This window comes from Paramisgurnus dabryanus, chromosome 1, assembly GCF_030506205.2.
Source record: "Paramisgurnus dabryanus chromosome 1, PD_genome_1.1, whole genome shotgun sequence".
Taxonomy (NCBI): domain Eukaryota; kingdom Metazoa; phylum Chordata; class Actinopteri; order Cypriniformes; family Cobitidae; genus Paramisgurnus; species Paramisgurnus dabryanus.
In genome coordinates, this window is record NC_133337.1 from 4472721 (window position 1) to 4485984 (window position 13264).

Genomic DNA, 13264 nt, shown 5'->3' on the forward strand with positions numbered 1-13264 from the left:
CCTCAGTCCCACAGCTTTGAAGGCCATTGAATGGACTGTACTGCATTCCACGTTACGTGGAAACGACTTTCGTGCCTGCACTGCTACAGATTTGTTGAAGGCGAGATAGAGGAAGCGCAAGTGTGGCCTCTGCTCAGCGTACTTCACCAGTGTAGTAGTCTTTCCAGTGCCTGCAAAAAAAAATAAGCAAAGTTTACAGTTTTTCTCGATCGCTAAAACACTATAACCAGGCTTTTGAACTAAAATTTCAAAACCATAACGCCATTTTTCAAGAAGCACAATCATTTTGATGAACTAAAAACACTACTCCCCTGCTTTAACACATGAGTCAAATTTGGTGAACTTTTACTTCAAAACTCAACACACAAATCCCTACATTTCTCAGTGCTTACACCATGTGGTCATATGGAAAGCACTTGCATTCAATACTGTTCACTCAAGTCAGCACATCTAAGGCTCAATTAGCAATTACCAAGGTGGAAACACTAAGAGTCAAAATTGAACACACATCAATCAGATCCTTCAATAACTTTAGTGTGCATACACTGTTGGACTATGCTACTGGAATAAAGAAATGCATCAAATTGCCTTCCATACAGATAGACATATCAGTAGATGAATGCCAGGGGTGAATAAGGCAAGAGGATTTTACCCTAGCTGTTTGGCTAGGACCAATATAGTTGTGCTGTGTAGCACATGAATGAATAAAAATGTGCTAATGTATACATTGATTGTGTCTTTTTTGGTCATATGAAAAGGTTTTTGATGGGGAGAACCACAAGCAACTTACCAGTTTTGGATATATTGTTTTGAATTTTTTGCACATTGTGTAATACTATGTGTGTGTGTTTTTGAAAACTTGTGTGTGTTGTCTGAGGGAAAATGTTTAAGTAAGAGTGAATGGTTTTGAGTGTAGAGCTTCATTTTGACCTAAAAATATGATGTTGGAGTATTGGGTGAGATGTTATGCAATTGTGTTTACTGTTTTGAGAATTTGAGGCATAGTTTCAAGAAATGTGTTGAAAAACTGTAAAGGGACACTCCACTTTTATTTTTAAACATACTTATTTTCCAGCTCCCCTAGAGTTAAACATTTGATTTTTACTGCTTTGGAAGCCATTCAGCTGATCTCCGGGTCTGGCGCTACCACTTTTAGCATAGCTTAGCACAATCACTTGAATCTGATTAGACCATTAGCATCGCGCAAAAAAATGACCAAAGAGTTTCTATATTTTTCCTATTTAAAACTTGACTCTTCTGTAGTTACATCGTGTACTAAGACTGACAGAAAATTAAAAGTTGAGTTTTTCTAGGCAGATATGGCTAGGAACTATACTCTCATTCTGGCGTAATAATCAAGGACTTTGCTGCTGTAACATGGCTGCAGCAGGCGTATTGATATTACGCACTGCCCGAAAATAGTCCCGTCATTGAAAGTTACTAAGGGGACTATTTTCGGCTCCTGCGTAATATTAATGCGCCTCCTGCAGCCATGTTACAGGAGCAAAGTCCTTGATTAACTCTAGAAGAGCTGGAAAATTAGCATATTTTCAAAAAAAAGTGGAGTGGCCCTTTTAGACACAGATATGTATTTGTATGTACATAAACACATATCCATAATTTGACAGAGTAAGTACACAATATAATATAAATAAATTCTGTTATTTCTTGGTGCATATATCATTGTTCTGGACCTTAAAATGTAAACCTCTATAGACCATTTTGCAAGATGTAAGCAACACTGGTCCAAAAGCACTTCCTGTTGTTTTTATGTTTTTTAGTTCACATTTATTTGACATTTTGATTCAATTCAAAATTTTATGTGGGTTGTTTTTTTGTTCTAATATTTATTAATATGAATATGTTGTTCAGTGTTAAAAAACTGAAACAGGAAGTGCTTCTGGACCAGTGTTGTGTACTATAAATATCCTATGCCAAGGCTTATTCAAAACAGAGGAGAAAGTAATCAATCATAAAATACTACAGCACCAATAAAGTAAATTTTACAATGAGTTTTTATCTTTTACCTGCAAAAGCCATTATTTTCACAACATGGTCTCTCTGGATATCGTGATTGAGTATCTGTTGCTGCTCATGTGTAATATGTCTGAAAAGGATATAAATTATGACACTGGTAAGACTGATATTTTCCATTGATTAGAAATGACACTATAATGGCCACCTACCTGATGCCTTGCTGGTTAAAAGTTGGGGGCGTATTCTCCATTAAATGCAGCACATAGAAGATGTTGTAGTGCCACCTAAAATATACAGAGGCGAAAATAAAATTTCTATTTATCCCGAAAGTATTGTTGTTTTCTGAAACTAGTGATATTCTGCTCCTCTCACACTGTCATTAAATCTTACCTGTTGCTTATGTTAATATTGATCTCTCTCATGGCCAGCAGCAGAGTCGCCACAGCCCACAGATACTCAGAGATTCCACCTGTTGTCAGAAGACATCCAGACTTCCGCAGCAGAACTACCAAATCCAGGACATCTTTAACTCCATCAGCAAGTATCAGAATCAGTGCCATGGCAGACCAAGGACTTGGACCCTGGAATGAAGTCAAATTATGAATAAAAAATGTATTGTTCTTGCTTTAAGATTCTAAGTGCTGAAAACAGATTCACGTACCTTGTGGTCTGCCATGTCTGGCAGTCTGTGTTTGATGCAGGCCTCGGCCTGAGCATACAGCCGATGTCCTTTCACACAATCCAACACATCATTTACATTCACTCGCTTGCTGTGTTTGAACTGAGACATATACCTTGAAAAGTCATATAAATATATATATTTAGATCTATATTAGATTTGATCTATTCTATTATTAAAAATGTATACTGAAATAATGACTTGCAGCTAGAGTGTTGTTTTTATTCATTTAATAAGGGGTTGAAGCGCGAAGCGCTGAAACCCTATTGTAATTGTTAAGATTTTTTGTATTTTTTATTCTGCCGTAAAACGGAATGTGCAGACCAAACCGTAAGGCCTAGAGACTTGAAACTTGGCCAAATGGTAGGACCCAATTTGGGGAGAGGTTGACAGAGTATCAACCCGATTGGCCTATAGGTGGCGCTATAACAATGGCAAACGCGTTGATGCTCATAACTCCCACAATTCTTGTCCAAATGTCAAGTGTCTTATATCCATGAAATCCTTGCGTCAAGCCGGACAAAATGTTTATCTCCGATTTTATTTGCGCCAGGACAATTTTTTCAGTATTTTTCGATTTTGTCGAAAAAAATAAAAACGAACTAGTCGTAGGTTTTTCGTCCGATCGGAACCGTTCCAGTGCCGTAATATTCCTTGGAGTGTGAATATCAAAGGTTCTCAAAAAAAATTTGAACTTTCGACTCATGGTTGACATGCCACGCCCAAACGCCCTCAATGGGTGGAGCCTCTTGGACTTAAATGGCTATAACTTGGGATTGGAAAGAGGTATCTAAACCAAATTTTGTAAAAATATACAAGGGACTATTCTGGGGTCACGTGCAAAAAAATGCGCCTCTTGACCACTAGTTGGCGCTATAACACCACCTCAAATTTGAAGGTCTGTAACTACAGAAATATGGGACCGATTAACTTGACATTTGGCACGTGTGCTCCAGGTCTAGAGTACTATCTATGTGTAAAAGGAATTTCGCGTAGCTAAAAAAACATGGCCGCCATCGACCAATCAAGAAAAAGCAGCTATTAGACAGGGTTAACGGAGGCCGATCGAAACGAAACGCGGTGGGCCTGTTTGTCTCTTGGCCATGAAGGTCTGTGCAGAGTAAGAAAAAATTTGGCCTCCGGGAGGCGCTATCACGTTTTTTCAGTGTTTAAGTGATTGTGTATTATGCAGTGTTTCAGATATCAACAAGGTCCTCATATCATTTAATAGAGGTACTTACAATGAACAACTTTTCCTCAAGAAGCACTTGTCTCAGTTGAATCGTTTGTTAGATATTCATCATTTTCTTTTAAACCTACTTTTGCGAACTAGTCCTAGGTTTTTTGACCGATCTGAACCAATCCAGTGCTGGAATATTCCAAAGACACTGAATATCAATAATTATCAAAAAAAAGTTGAACTTTGCACTCGTCGTCGCAACACTACGGTCAAAAGTACGAAGAGGCGGGGCCACAAATACTTAAATGGCTATCATTTATGATAGGAATGTGATATCAACATGAAACTTGGTAACACATATGTATAGACCCATGCTGAGGTCACATGCAAAAAATTGCAGAGATTGTCCATTAGGTGGCGCTATAACTTAAGAACAAATAACCATAACTATAGCATATGTATATGACACATAAATATTTGTCTGACCTACTTGTTATTTTGCACATTACATCTACTTTCAGGTTCTTATAATGGTCTATGAGGATAATTATTTATCTTTGAAAACATGCCACTCAACAGCCAACCAGTATTAACCATGTACGAGTCAAGCCTAATGGTGTGTGATTACAACTAAACTCATGGGACTGTTGGTCTTATGTTTCCAAGTGTCTGTGAGGATTTTTAGTTCATCTTTCTGAAAATCTTTGCATCTAACACAATGTGTGCAAAGTAAACAGTTCTCTAGATCAGTGGTTCTCAACACACCTGCTTCAAATAATCAGCACAATAGTAGAGATCTCTATTAACTAAACTGATTGTGTCAGATGAGAGAAACATACAAAATGTGCAGAGCAGTGGTTCTCCAGAAACGGAGTAGAGAACCACTGCTCTATATGTTTATGTTTATATGAAAAAACTATTTTGTGAACTAATGCTTGGTTTTTCACTCAACACCACTAAAGCCAATGCAATACAATTTCCTGTAGTCTGTGAGCAAATATGAATGCCAAATTGTTATCACCAATTGTACGTCTTATTCCTTTAGTTGTTTAACTTTGAATTACAAAAACAACTTTTCAAAACTACTAGAATTTTTTCAGTCAACAACAATAAAATCAGCGCAGTACATTTTTCTGTCCTCTGTGTGTAAAGGTATATCAAATACAAAATGTAATGAATTTGAATACCTGCTTTTGTAAGCATAGATTTCATGTGATGTCACACATTGGTGTAGGTGCCATTTGTACGACTGAATTGCAGCACGTGTGTTTAAAGGAACTCATAAAGATATGGATTAAAGTTTTTCATTATCTCCATTTATTTACATCAGTAGCATTAGGATTCTATTCTACCTTCCATGACATAAACGTGTCCTGACATGATGTATAATACAAAGTTGTTACATTTTTATATGTTATTTTTCAAATATTGCACCAAAAACTTCATGTGATAATGCAATTGGTTATTATTCACATAAATGACCTGCTAGAACCCAACTAAATAGCAGCACTTTATGAAAGTAACACAGACAAATGCTCACCAGCAAATCTGCTGCAAATCTACTAAATAACATGACATTTGTTATTGACATAATTTGATATTGAAAACGTATCTGGATCAGTTATTTATTGGCCCAGCCTAAAATCACATGAAAATAATTGCAGAGCTATACCACTATTTGACAATTTAACATGACAGAGCCTAAAAATGTTTCTATTAAAATATGTAACTTTGCTTTATTGTTTCCAAATCCATAAATTAGTATTCTCTTACAATAACACAATAAAATGATTATATGAAAAATATATACTCTCTGTGTGAAACACAGACCCTCATTAATATACTTAAGAGCATGCTTATCAGGATTTGAGTTAAAAATGTCTCTACCTTTATTTACTTTTAAATATTCAATACTAATTTTATGTTAAATTAATTGTAAAAGGAAAACAATAATTTTAGCCAGCAGATGGCAGAAGGTCATCTTCTGCCATCTGCTGGCTAAAATTATTATTTATTATTTAAAATGTATACTCAATGAAATTGTGTTCACAGGTTTCATCAATGGATGCATGATTTAACTTTATGAAGTCAGTATTATTATGTTAAAATAACATTTCGTCAATCATTCTGACGGTATCCGTTTTAAAAGTCATGTGACATTCGAACATAGGATAAACATTTAAATAGGTTGATGAACTCTTAAAGGACACCAAGCATATGGAGATTGGTCATTTATTTCAAAGTCTTATTTCCTAACCCTGCCATTTCTGCTTCTGTGTGTAAATGCATGTATGTGTTTTAGCTTATTCTTCATCATTGCTGTGTTATAGATTAGCCATGTGAGACCTATATCTCTATATCAGAACATCGTAGAGAAATTGTGGTGGGCTGTTTTGTCTCATGTTAACAATTTTTGAAACATTTTGTGTGGCAAATCTTGCCATGGCATGCACCACATCATATTCTCGTCAGAAAATGTACCTAATTGGTAACATGTTAGTATTCCAGATTCTAAGTAGATTTGATAACAATGCAGCAAATCTACACAGGCATGCCCTTTAAGGTCTTAAAGGGGTCATATTATGAGATTTTTTTAAGTGAGTGTGAATGTGAAGTGTTACCTCAAAATATTCCACAGATCATTTATTATAGCATGTTAAAATTGACACTTTGTAGACCTGAGCAAATTGCCGTTTTTGGGTGTTTCCTTTAAAATGCAAATGAGCGGATGAAATGCAAACTGATCACAATAATGGTGGTTTGTTGTAATTGAAACTCAATTGTGCTGTCAATTATTTTTTCCTTCTTTCTCTCGCACTAAATGGCAGTGCTGTGGTTGGATAGTGCAGATAAAGGGGGCGGTATTATTGTAATTCGCTCTGCTACCTACCTCACAAAACAGGCAGAACTTGAACGACGTAATTTTTTACCTGCTTACAGAGAATGGTTTCCCCAAACAAAGTTACTGGGTTTATCTGTTTTACATTTTCTAGGTTGATAGTAGTACTGGGGACCCAATTATAGCACTTAAACATGGAAAAGTCAGATTTTCATGCTATGACCCCTTTAAGGTCCCAGATCGCTTGAACCCCGGTAATCGCTGCTTGCAGCTATATTTATTAATTAGGGTTTCGAGCACGAAGTGCTGAAAACCTATTGTATTTGTCTGTTTTATTATTATTATTAGGGTTTCGAGCACGAAGTGCTGAAAACCTATTGTATTTGTCTGTTTTATTATTATTAGGGGTTCAAGCCCGAAGGGCTGAAACCCTATTGTATTTGTACTGATTAGGGGTTCAAGCCCGTAGGGCTGAAACCCTATTGTAATTGTTAAGATTTTTATTAGGGTTTTGAGCACGAAGTGCTTAAAAACCTATTGTATTTGTCTGTTTTATTATTATTATTAGGGTTTCGAGCACGAAGTGCTGAAAACCTATTGTATTTGTCTGTTTTATTAGGGTTTCGAGCACGAAGTGCTGAAAACCTATTGTATTTGTCTGTTTTATTAGGGTTTCGAGCACGAAGTGCTGAAAACCTATTGTATTTGTCTGTTTTATTATTATTATTAGGGTTTCGAGCACGAAGTGCTGAAAACCTATTGTATTTGTCTGTTTTATTAGGGTTTCGAGCACGAAGTGCTGAAAACCTATTGTATTTGTCTGTTTTATTAGGGTTTCGAGCACGAAGTGCTGAAAACCTATTGTATTTGTCTGTTTTATTATTATTAGGGGTTCAAGCCCGTAGGGCTGAAACCCTATTGTATTTGTACTGATTTTTAGGGGTTCAAGCCCGAAGGGCTGAAACCCTATTGTATTTGTATGGATTTTTATTATTATTATTATTAGGGGTTCAAGCCCGAAGGGCTGAAACCCTATTGTATTTGTACTGATTTTTATTATTATTATTAGGGGTTCAAGCCCGAAGGGCTGAAACCCTATTGTATTTGTACTGATTTTTAGGGTTTTGAGCACGAAGTGCTTAAAAACCTATTGTATTTGTCTGTTTTATTATTATTATTATTTATTATTTTTCCACTGTAAAACGCGTTGCCCAGCCCAAACCGTAAGTCGTAGAGACTTGCCACTTGGTCAACTGGTTGTATATTAGCAGGCTACTCAGATACAGTGAATCAGCCAAATCGGCCCATAGGTGGCGCTATAGCAATGCTCGACGTGTTGGGGCTCATAACTCCTAAACCGGACATCATACACTCAAGTGTTTGGTATCCTTGTAATCCCTGGCTCCAAACTTAAAAAATGTATATCTCCGATTTCATTTCCGGTATGCAAATTTTTCCGCTAATTTGCATAATATACATTTCAAGCCAAAATGAACTAGTCCTAGGTTTTTCGCCCGATCGGAACCGTTCCAATGCAGGAGAAATCTGTGGAGTGAGTAGGTAAATAATTATCGAACAGAATTTGAAATTTCGCTTTAGGGTCACTAAGGGGTGCTAAAACTCCATACAGGAAGTAGCCTACCATCACTGCAATGGCTATAACTGGTGAACGGTTTGAGATATCTTAACGAGGTTTGGTACACATGTGTACTAGCTCAGTCCGGGGTCACAGTAAAAAAGATGCAGATTTTGGCAAATAGGTGGCGCTATAACAGGCTTGAGCTCGGGAATGGCTATTACTACACAACCGTTAGCCCGATACACTTAATATTTTGTATGGTGTGTCTTTGTGCAATGTACCATGAGGGTCTAGAAGGACATTGGCGTTTCTCCAAAAACATGGCCGTCATCAGCCAATGAATGTTGAGGACTGATTTGACAGGGTTAACGGAGGTCGATCGGAAGGAAACGCACTGTGCTTCTTCGTGTACTGCTCCTGAAGGCCTGTAAGATTTGTGGTGTAATTTGGCCACTAGGGGGCGTAATACCGTATTTCGGTGCCTGTATCACGTGACGTTTGACATACACACACAAACATGACATCATATGATAGATCGGCTCATGACGAAAAACTTTGCCTCTTGAAGCATTGCTGTCAATCAAACGGTTCGTTAGTTATTGACGATAACATTCAAATATACTTTTGCGAACTAGTCCTAGGTTTTTTGCCCGATCCGAACCTAACCAAGGCTGATTGATTCTGTGGAGTGTGAATATGAATAATTATCGAAAAAAAGTTGAAATTTGTATTCAAACATGCAAGGAGTGGCCAAAAACCGAACTGGGCGGAGCTTAAAACATTTAAACGGCCATAACTCGAGAGGCGTTTGAGATATCATCATAGGGCTTGAATCATATGTGTAGGCCATCGGTCTAAGGTCGTGATATAAAAATCTCGCCGATCGGACACTAGATGGCGCTATAACGGGGAAAATGGCACTAAATACTGTGATTATGCAATGGTTCCAACTTTCACGCCTATAACTTTATCTGTGGTCAAGAGATTTTCATGGGAGTTGTTTTTTTAGAATCCTGAATTGTTTCCGAGTCCTACGATACCAAGCATGCCAGGTTTCGCCTTACAGTTAGTTCTGCACAGGAAAATAGCGCTTAAAAAACACGCACGAATAACTCCGTGAGGGTTATTCCGATCGACTCGAAACGACCATAGGAAGAACATTGCATTACCTTCTGAACAAAAAAGTCTATTGGCGTTATGTTAAAAATTTCATCAGAAATGGCCGAAAATTACAAAAAACGAAAAATTACCCCAAAATTTGTCGTTTTTACACATAAATGGTTATACCTCTGCAACGAAATGACATTTTTTCACCAGATTTAATACACTGATGTCTGAGCAGAGTCTGAGGCAATACCCAAAAAATAATATGCCTGCACCACTAGTTGGCCTCATAATTGAACAAAACCTTTGACATTGAGCGAGCCCAATGGTCTTACAACAGTTTTTTCACTAAACTGAAGTGTTTAGCCATGATACTAGCTAGATGTAACAAAGGTATGACCTGACGTTGCATGCACAATTTTGTCGTAGCGCCACCCTGTGCTTATTTGTTATTTTCACTTAGAAGTGAGTAGAGAGCGGAGAGATTTCACTGAATAAGAGCCGTTTTCTTGCTGATAACTAATGTATTTAAGGTTATATCTTTACCAAACGTATGTGTAATGACATTGTACTCGGTAATTCTGATGGCAGTCAGGACCTGAGGGAGCCTGCAGTTTCGGACGCATATTTTACATGCCTACAACTTTGGCTGCAGTCACCGTATTTTCATGGGACTTTTTTCACAGGAGTCCTGAATTGTTGCAGAGTCCAACGATACCAAACATGCCCGGTTTTGCCTTGTGCTTAGTCCTGGGGTCAAGGCCGCCTTAATGCACGGGCTTACCTGGGCTGAAGCCCAGGGGCCTCCCAAGTTCAAGGGCCTCTCAAGTTTGCATTCATGATGAGCTGAAAAGGTCATATTGTTTTGTAACTTGTCAGGTTTTCTGTCAATCACTCTAATTGCACATTACATGGCTGCTGATTGGTCCGTTGTAACTTAACGTGAAATAAAATGTTAGACGTAACATAATTTTTATTCCGCGTGATGTAATTAAGTGCGCGTTGTCAACTTGACATTCCTGCATGTTAGACTGAGTGTGACAGAGAAACGGGAAATAATCCACCAACAAATGAAAGAGTAATTTCCGAAATTTCATAATAAGCACTGAGGTGCAGGTCTCTCTCTCTTTCGCGCGCGCGCTCGCTCGTTTGCTCTCTCTGTGCTCGTGCAGCTGTCTGAGTCTCTGGCATGCAGAAGTCTCTCCAAACGTGCACAAGAAACTGTGCCGCTAAATTAAGAAAGGAGTTCCCGCACATAATGCTGTTAGTTGTTATAAAGTTTAAGTTTACTCGCGTTTATATCAGTGACGCGTGCGCAGCTGGAGCGATGTTTGACGCGACGTTAGCTCACAGTACACACATCTGTTGGTTTAGAAAGACGAGAAAGAGACGCAACGGTAAAGGTGCAAGTCTAAGAAAGTAAAGAGCGACTAGACCATCTCAAATGATCATCCCCTGATAGCACCATTATAATCTCATTATCTTAAGATCTTATATACAGGTATGTTCCCTGTCTGTCTTGTGCATATTCATACTTGGTCGTTTTACATGCTTATGTATGCATAAATACTAAATACAATGCATACTATATCTTCAATAGCCTACAAAATAAATAACTGATTAAAAAACAAGATTCTGTCTAAAGACTTATCTTTTGTTATCATTAATGCATTTAACAAGATTCTGTCTATAAAGACTTATCTTTTGTTATCATTAATGCATTTTCACTTTAAAACTAACTTTAACTTATTATATTTTTAAAACTGTGGTGAGCATTTAGTTGTGAGTGGCAATTTTCTACAAATTTGTATTTTCCAAAAACTATATAAATATAAAGCTTATAAACATATATACTTTCACACATTTTGGTTTTATTATCACCACATGTTGCTGTGTGTGGTTGTTAAATAAAGTGTCTTATGTTTATGCTCAAGTGGGCTCAGTGATATGTTAATAACAATATTATGGTGTTTTCTGGCTCAAAGAGGGAAAACTCACTGTTGTATGTCTCGAAAGAAACTAATGCATTTTGTGATGTACCTAGATATTACACTTAAAAAAAAAATTAGACTATAAATCGAGGGGAAGGGGGGCCTACAAAACCTCTTAGCCCCGGGGCCTCACATTAGGTTAAGGCGGCCCTGCCTGGGGTTATCATAACACAATTCAGGAGGACATTAAATAAGTCAAGCATTATCTTTCCAGCTGTGTTTGCTGTTCACTGTAGGTCCTTGCGGTCTGCTGCGCTGCTGTGTTTGTTTCTTATGTACACTTGTGCAGTCTGTTTGCACCATTGCACCATACCATGACTCAATGGCCTTGTAGTTCAACTAAACACGGCCATTTCTGAATTGTATGTTACGTTATAAATCTGAAAAACTAATTCTCCTTAACAAATTATCCTCATAACGTCACATTAAGGACATTACATGTTTGTCTTATAGGTGCACCTGTGTGTAAGCATACATAGTCTGTATGATCCTTTTTTGACCATCTCTTTCATTTTCTGAAGCGAGGTGGTCTAACATTCATTGTGGCTGTGTTCGGGTTTAACTGCTCAGCCTGGTAAGCGAAGTGTGAGGTTTTTGACGTTGCCTTAAAGCTCGAAACCCGGCAATTGCTGCTTGCAGCTATATTTATTATTATTAGGGTTTCGAGCACGAAGTGCTGAAAACCTATTGTATTTGTCTGTTTTATTAGGGGTTCAAGCCCGTAGGGCTGAAACCCTATTGTATTTGTATGGATTTTTATTATTATTCTAGTTATTATTTTTCTTCTGCCGTAGAACGGATCGTGCAGACCAAACCGTAAGGCCTAGAGACTTGAGACTTGGCCAAATGGTAGGACCCAATTTGGGGAGAGGTTGATAGAGTATCAACCCGATTGGCCTATAGGTGGCGCTAACGCGATAACAAACGCGTTGATGCTCATAACTCCCAGAATTCTTGTCCAAATGTCAAGTGTCTTATATCCCTGGATTCCTTGCGTCAAGACGAACAAAACGTATATCTCCGATTTCATTTCCGTCATGAAAATTTTTTCGCTATTTTCGATTTTGTCGAAAAAAATAAAAACGAACTAGTCCTAGGTTTTTTGTCCGATCGGAACCGTTCCAGTGCTGTAATATTCCTTGGAGTGTGAATATGAAAAGTTATCAAAAAAAAGTTGAACTTTATACTCGTCGTCGTCAAGCCACGCCCAAACGCCCCCAATGTGCGGAGCCTCTTGGACTTCAATGGCTGTAACTTGGGATTGGAAAGAGGTATCGAAACCAAATTTGGTACACATATACAGCGGACTATTCTGGGGTCACGTGCAAAAAATTGCTTCGCTTGACCACTAGTTGGCGCTATAACACTACTTCAACTTTGAAGAGCTGTAACTAGAGAAATATGGGACCGATCAACTTGAGATTTGGCACGGGTGCTTTTGGTCTAGGGTACTATCTGTGTGGGAAAGGAATTTCGCGTAGCTCAAAAAACATGGCCGCCATCGGCCAATCAAGAAAAAGCAGCTATTGGGCAGGGTTAACGGAGGCCGATCGAAACGAAACGTGGTGGACCTGTTTGTCTCTTGGCCATGAAGGTCTGTGCAGAGTAAGAAAAAATTCGGCCTCCGGGAGGCGCTATCACGTTTTTTCAATGTTTAAGTGATTGTGTATTATGCAGTGTTTCAGATATCAACAAGATCTTTATATCATTTAATAGAGCTACATTTAATGAACAACTTTTCCTCAAGAAGCACTTGTCTCAGTCGAATCGTTTGTTAGATATTCATAATTTTCTCTTAAACCTACTTTTGCGAACTAGTCCTAGGTTTTTTGACCGATCTGAACCAATCCAGTGCTGGAATATTCCTTAGACACTGAATATCAATAATTATCAAAAAAAAGTTGAACTTTGCACT

General features: G+C 37.9%; 1 protein-coding gene across 3 annotated transcripts in view; it reads right to left on the reverse strand.

Annotated features, from left to right (window-relative positions):
* fbxo18 (F-box DNA helicase 1) overlaps positions 1 to 13264 on the reverse strand; it is a 254384-nt gene that overhangs the window by 165340 nt on the left and 75780 nt on the right. For all 3 annotated transcript variants that reach the window (XM_065247865.2, XM_065247858.2, XM_065247871.2), the window contains exons 5-9: positions 2639 to 2771; positions 2368 to 2558; positions 2187 to 2261; positions 2028 to 2107; positions 2 to 170 (exon numbers count right to left, since the gene is read on the reverse strand). In XM_065247865.2, coding sequence (XP_065103937.1) covers positions 2 to 170; positions 2028 to 2107; positions 2187 to 2261; positions 2368 to 2558; positions 2639 to 2771 — 648 coding nt within the window. The remainder of the gene's footprint in view (position 1; positions 171 to 2027; positions 2108 to 2186; positions 2262 to 2367; positions 2559 to 2638; positions 2772 to 13264) is intronic.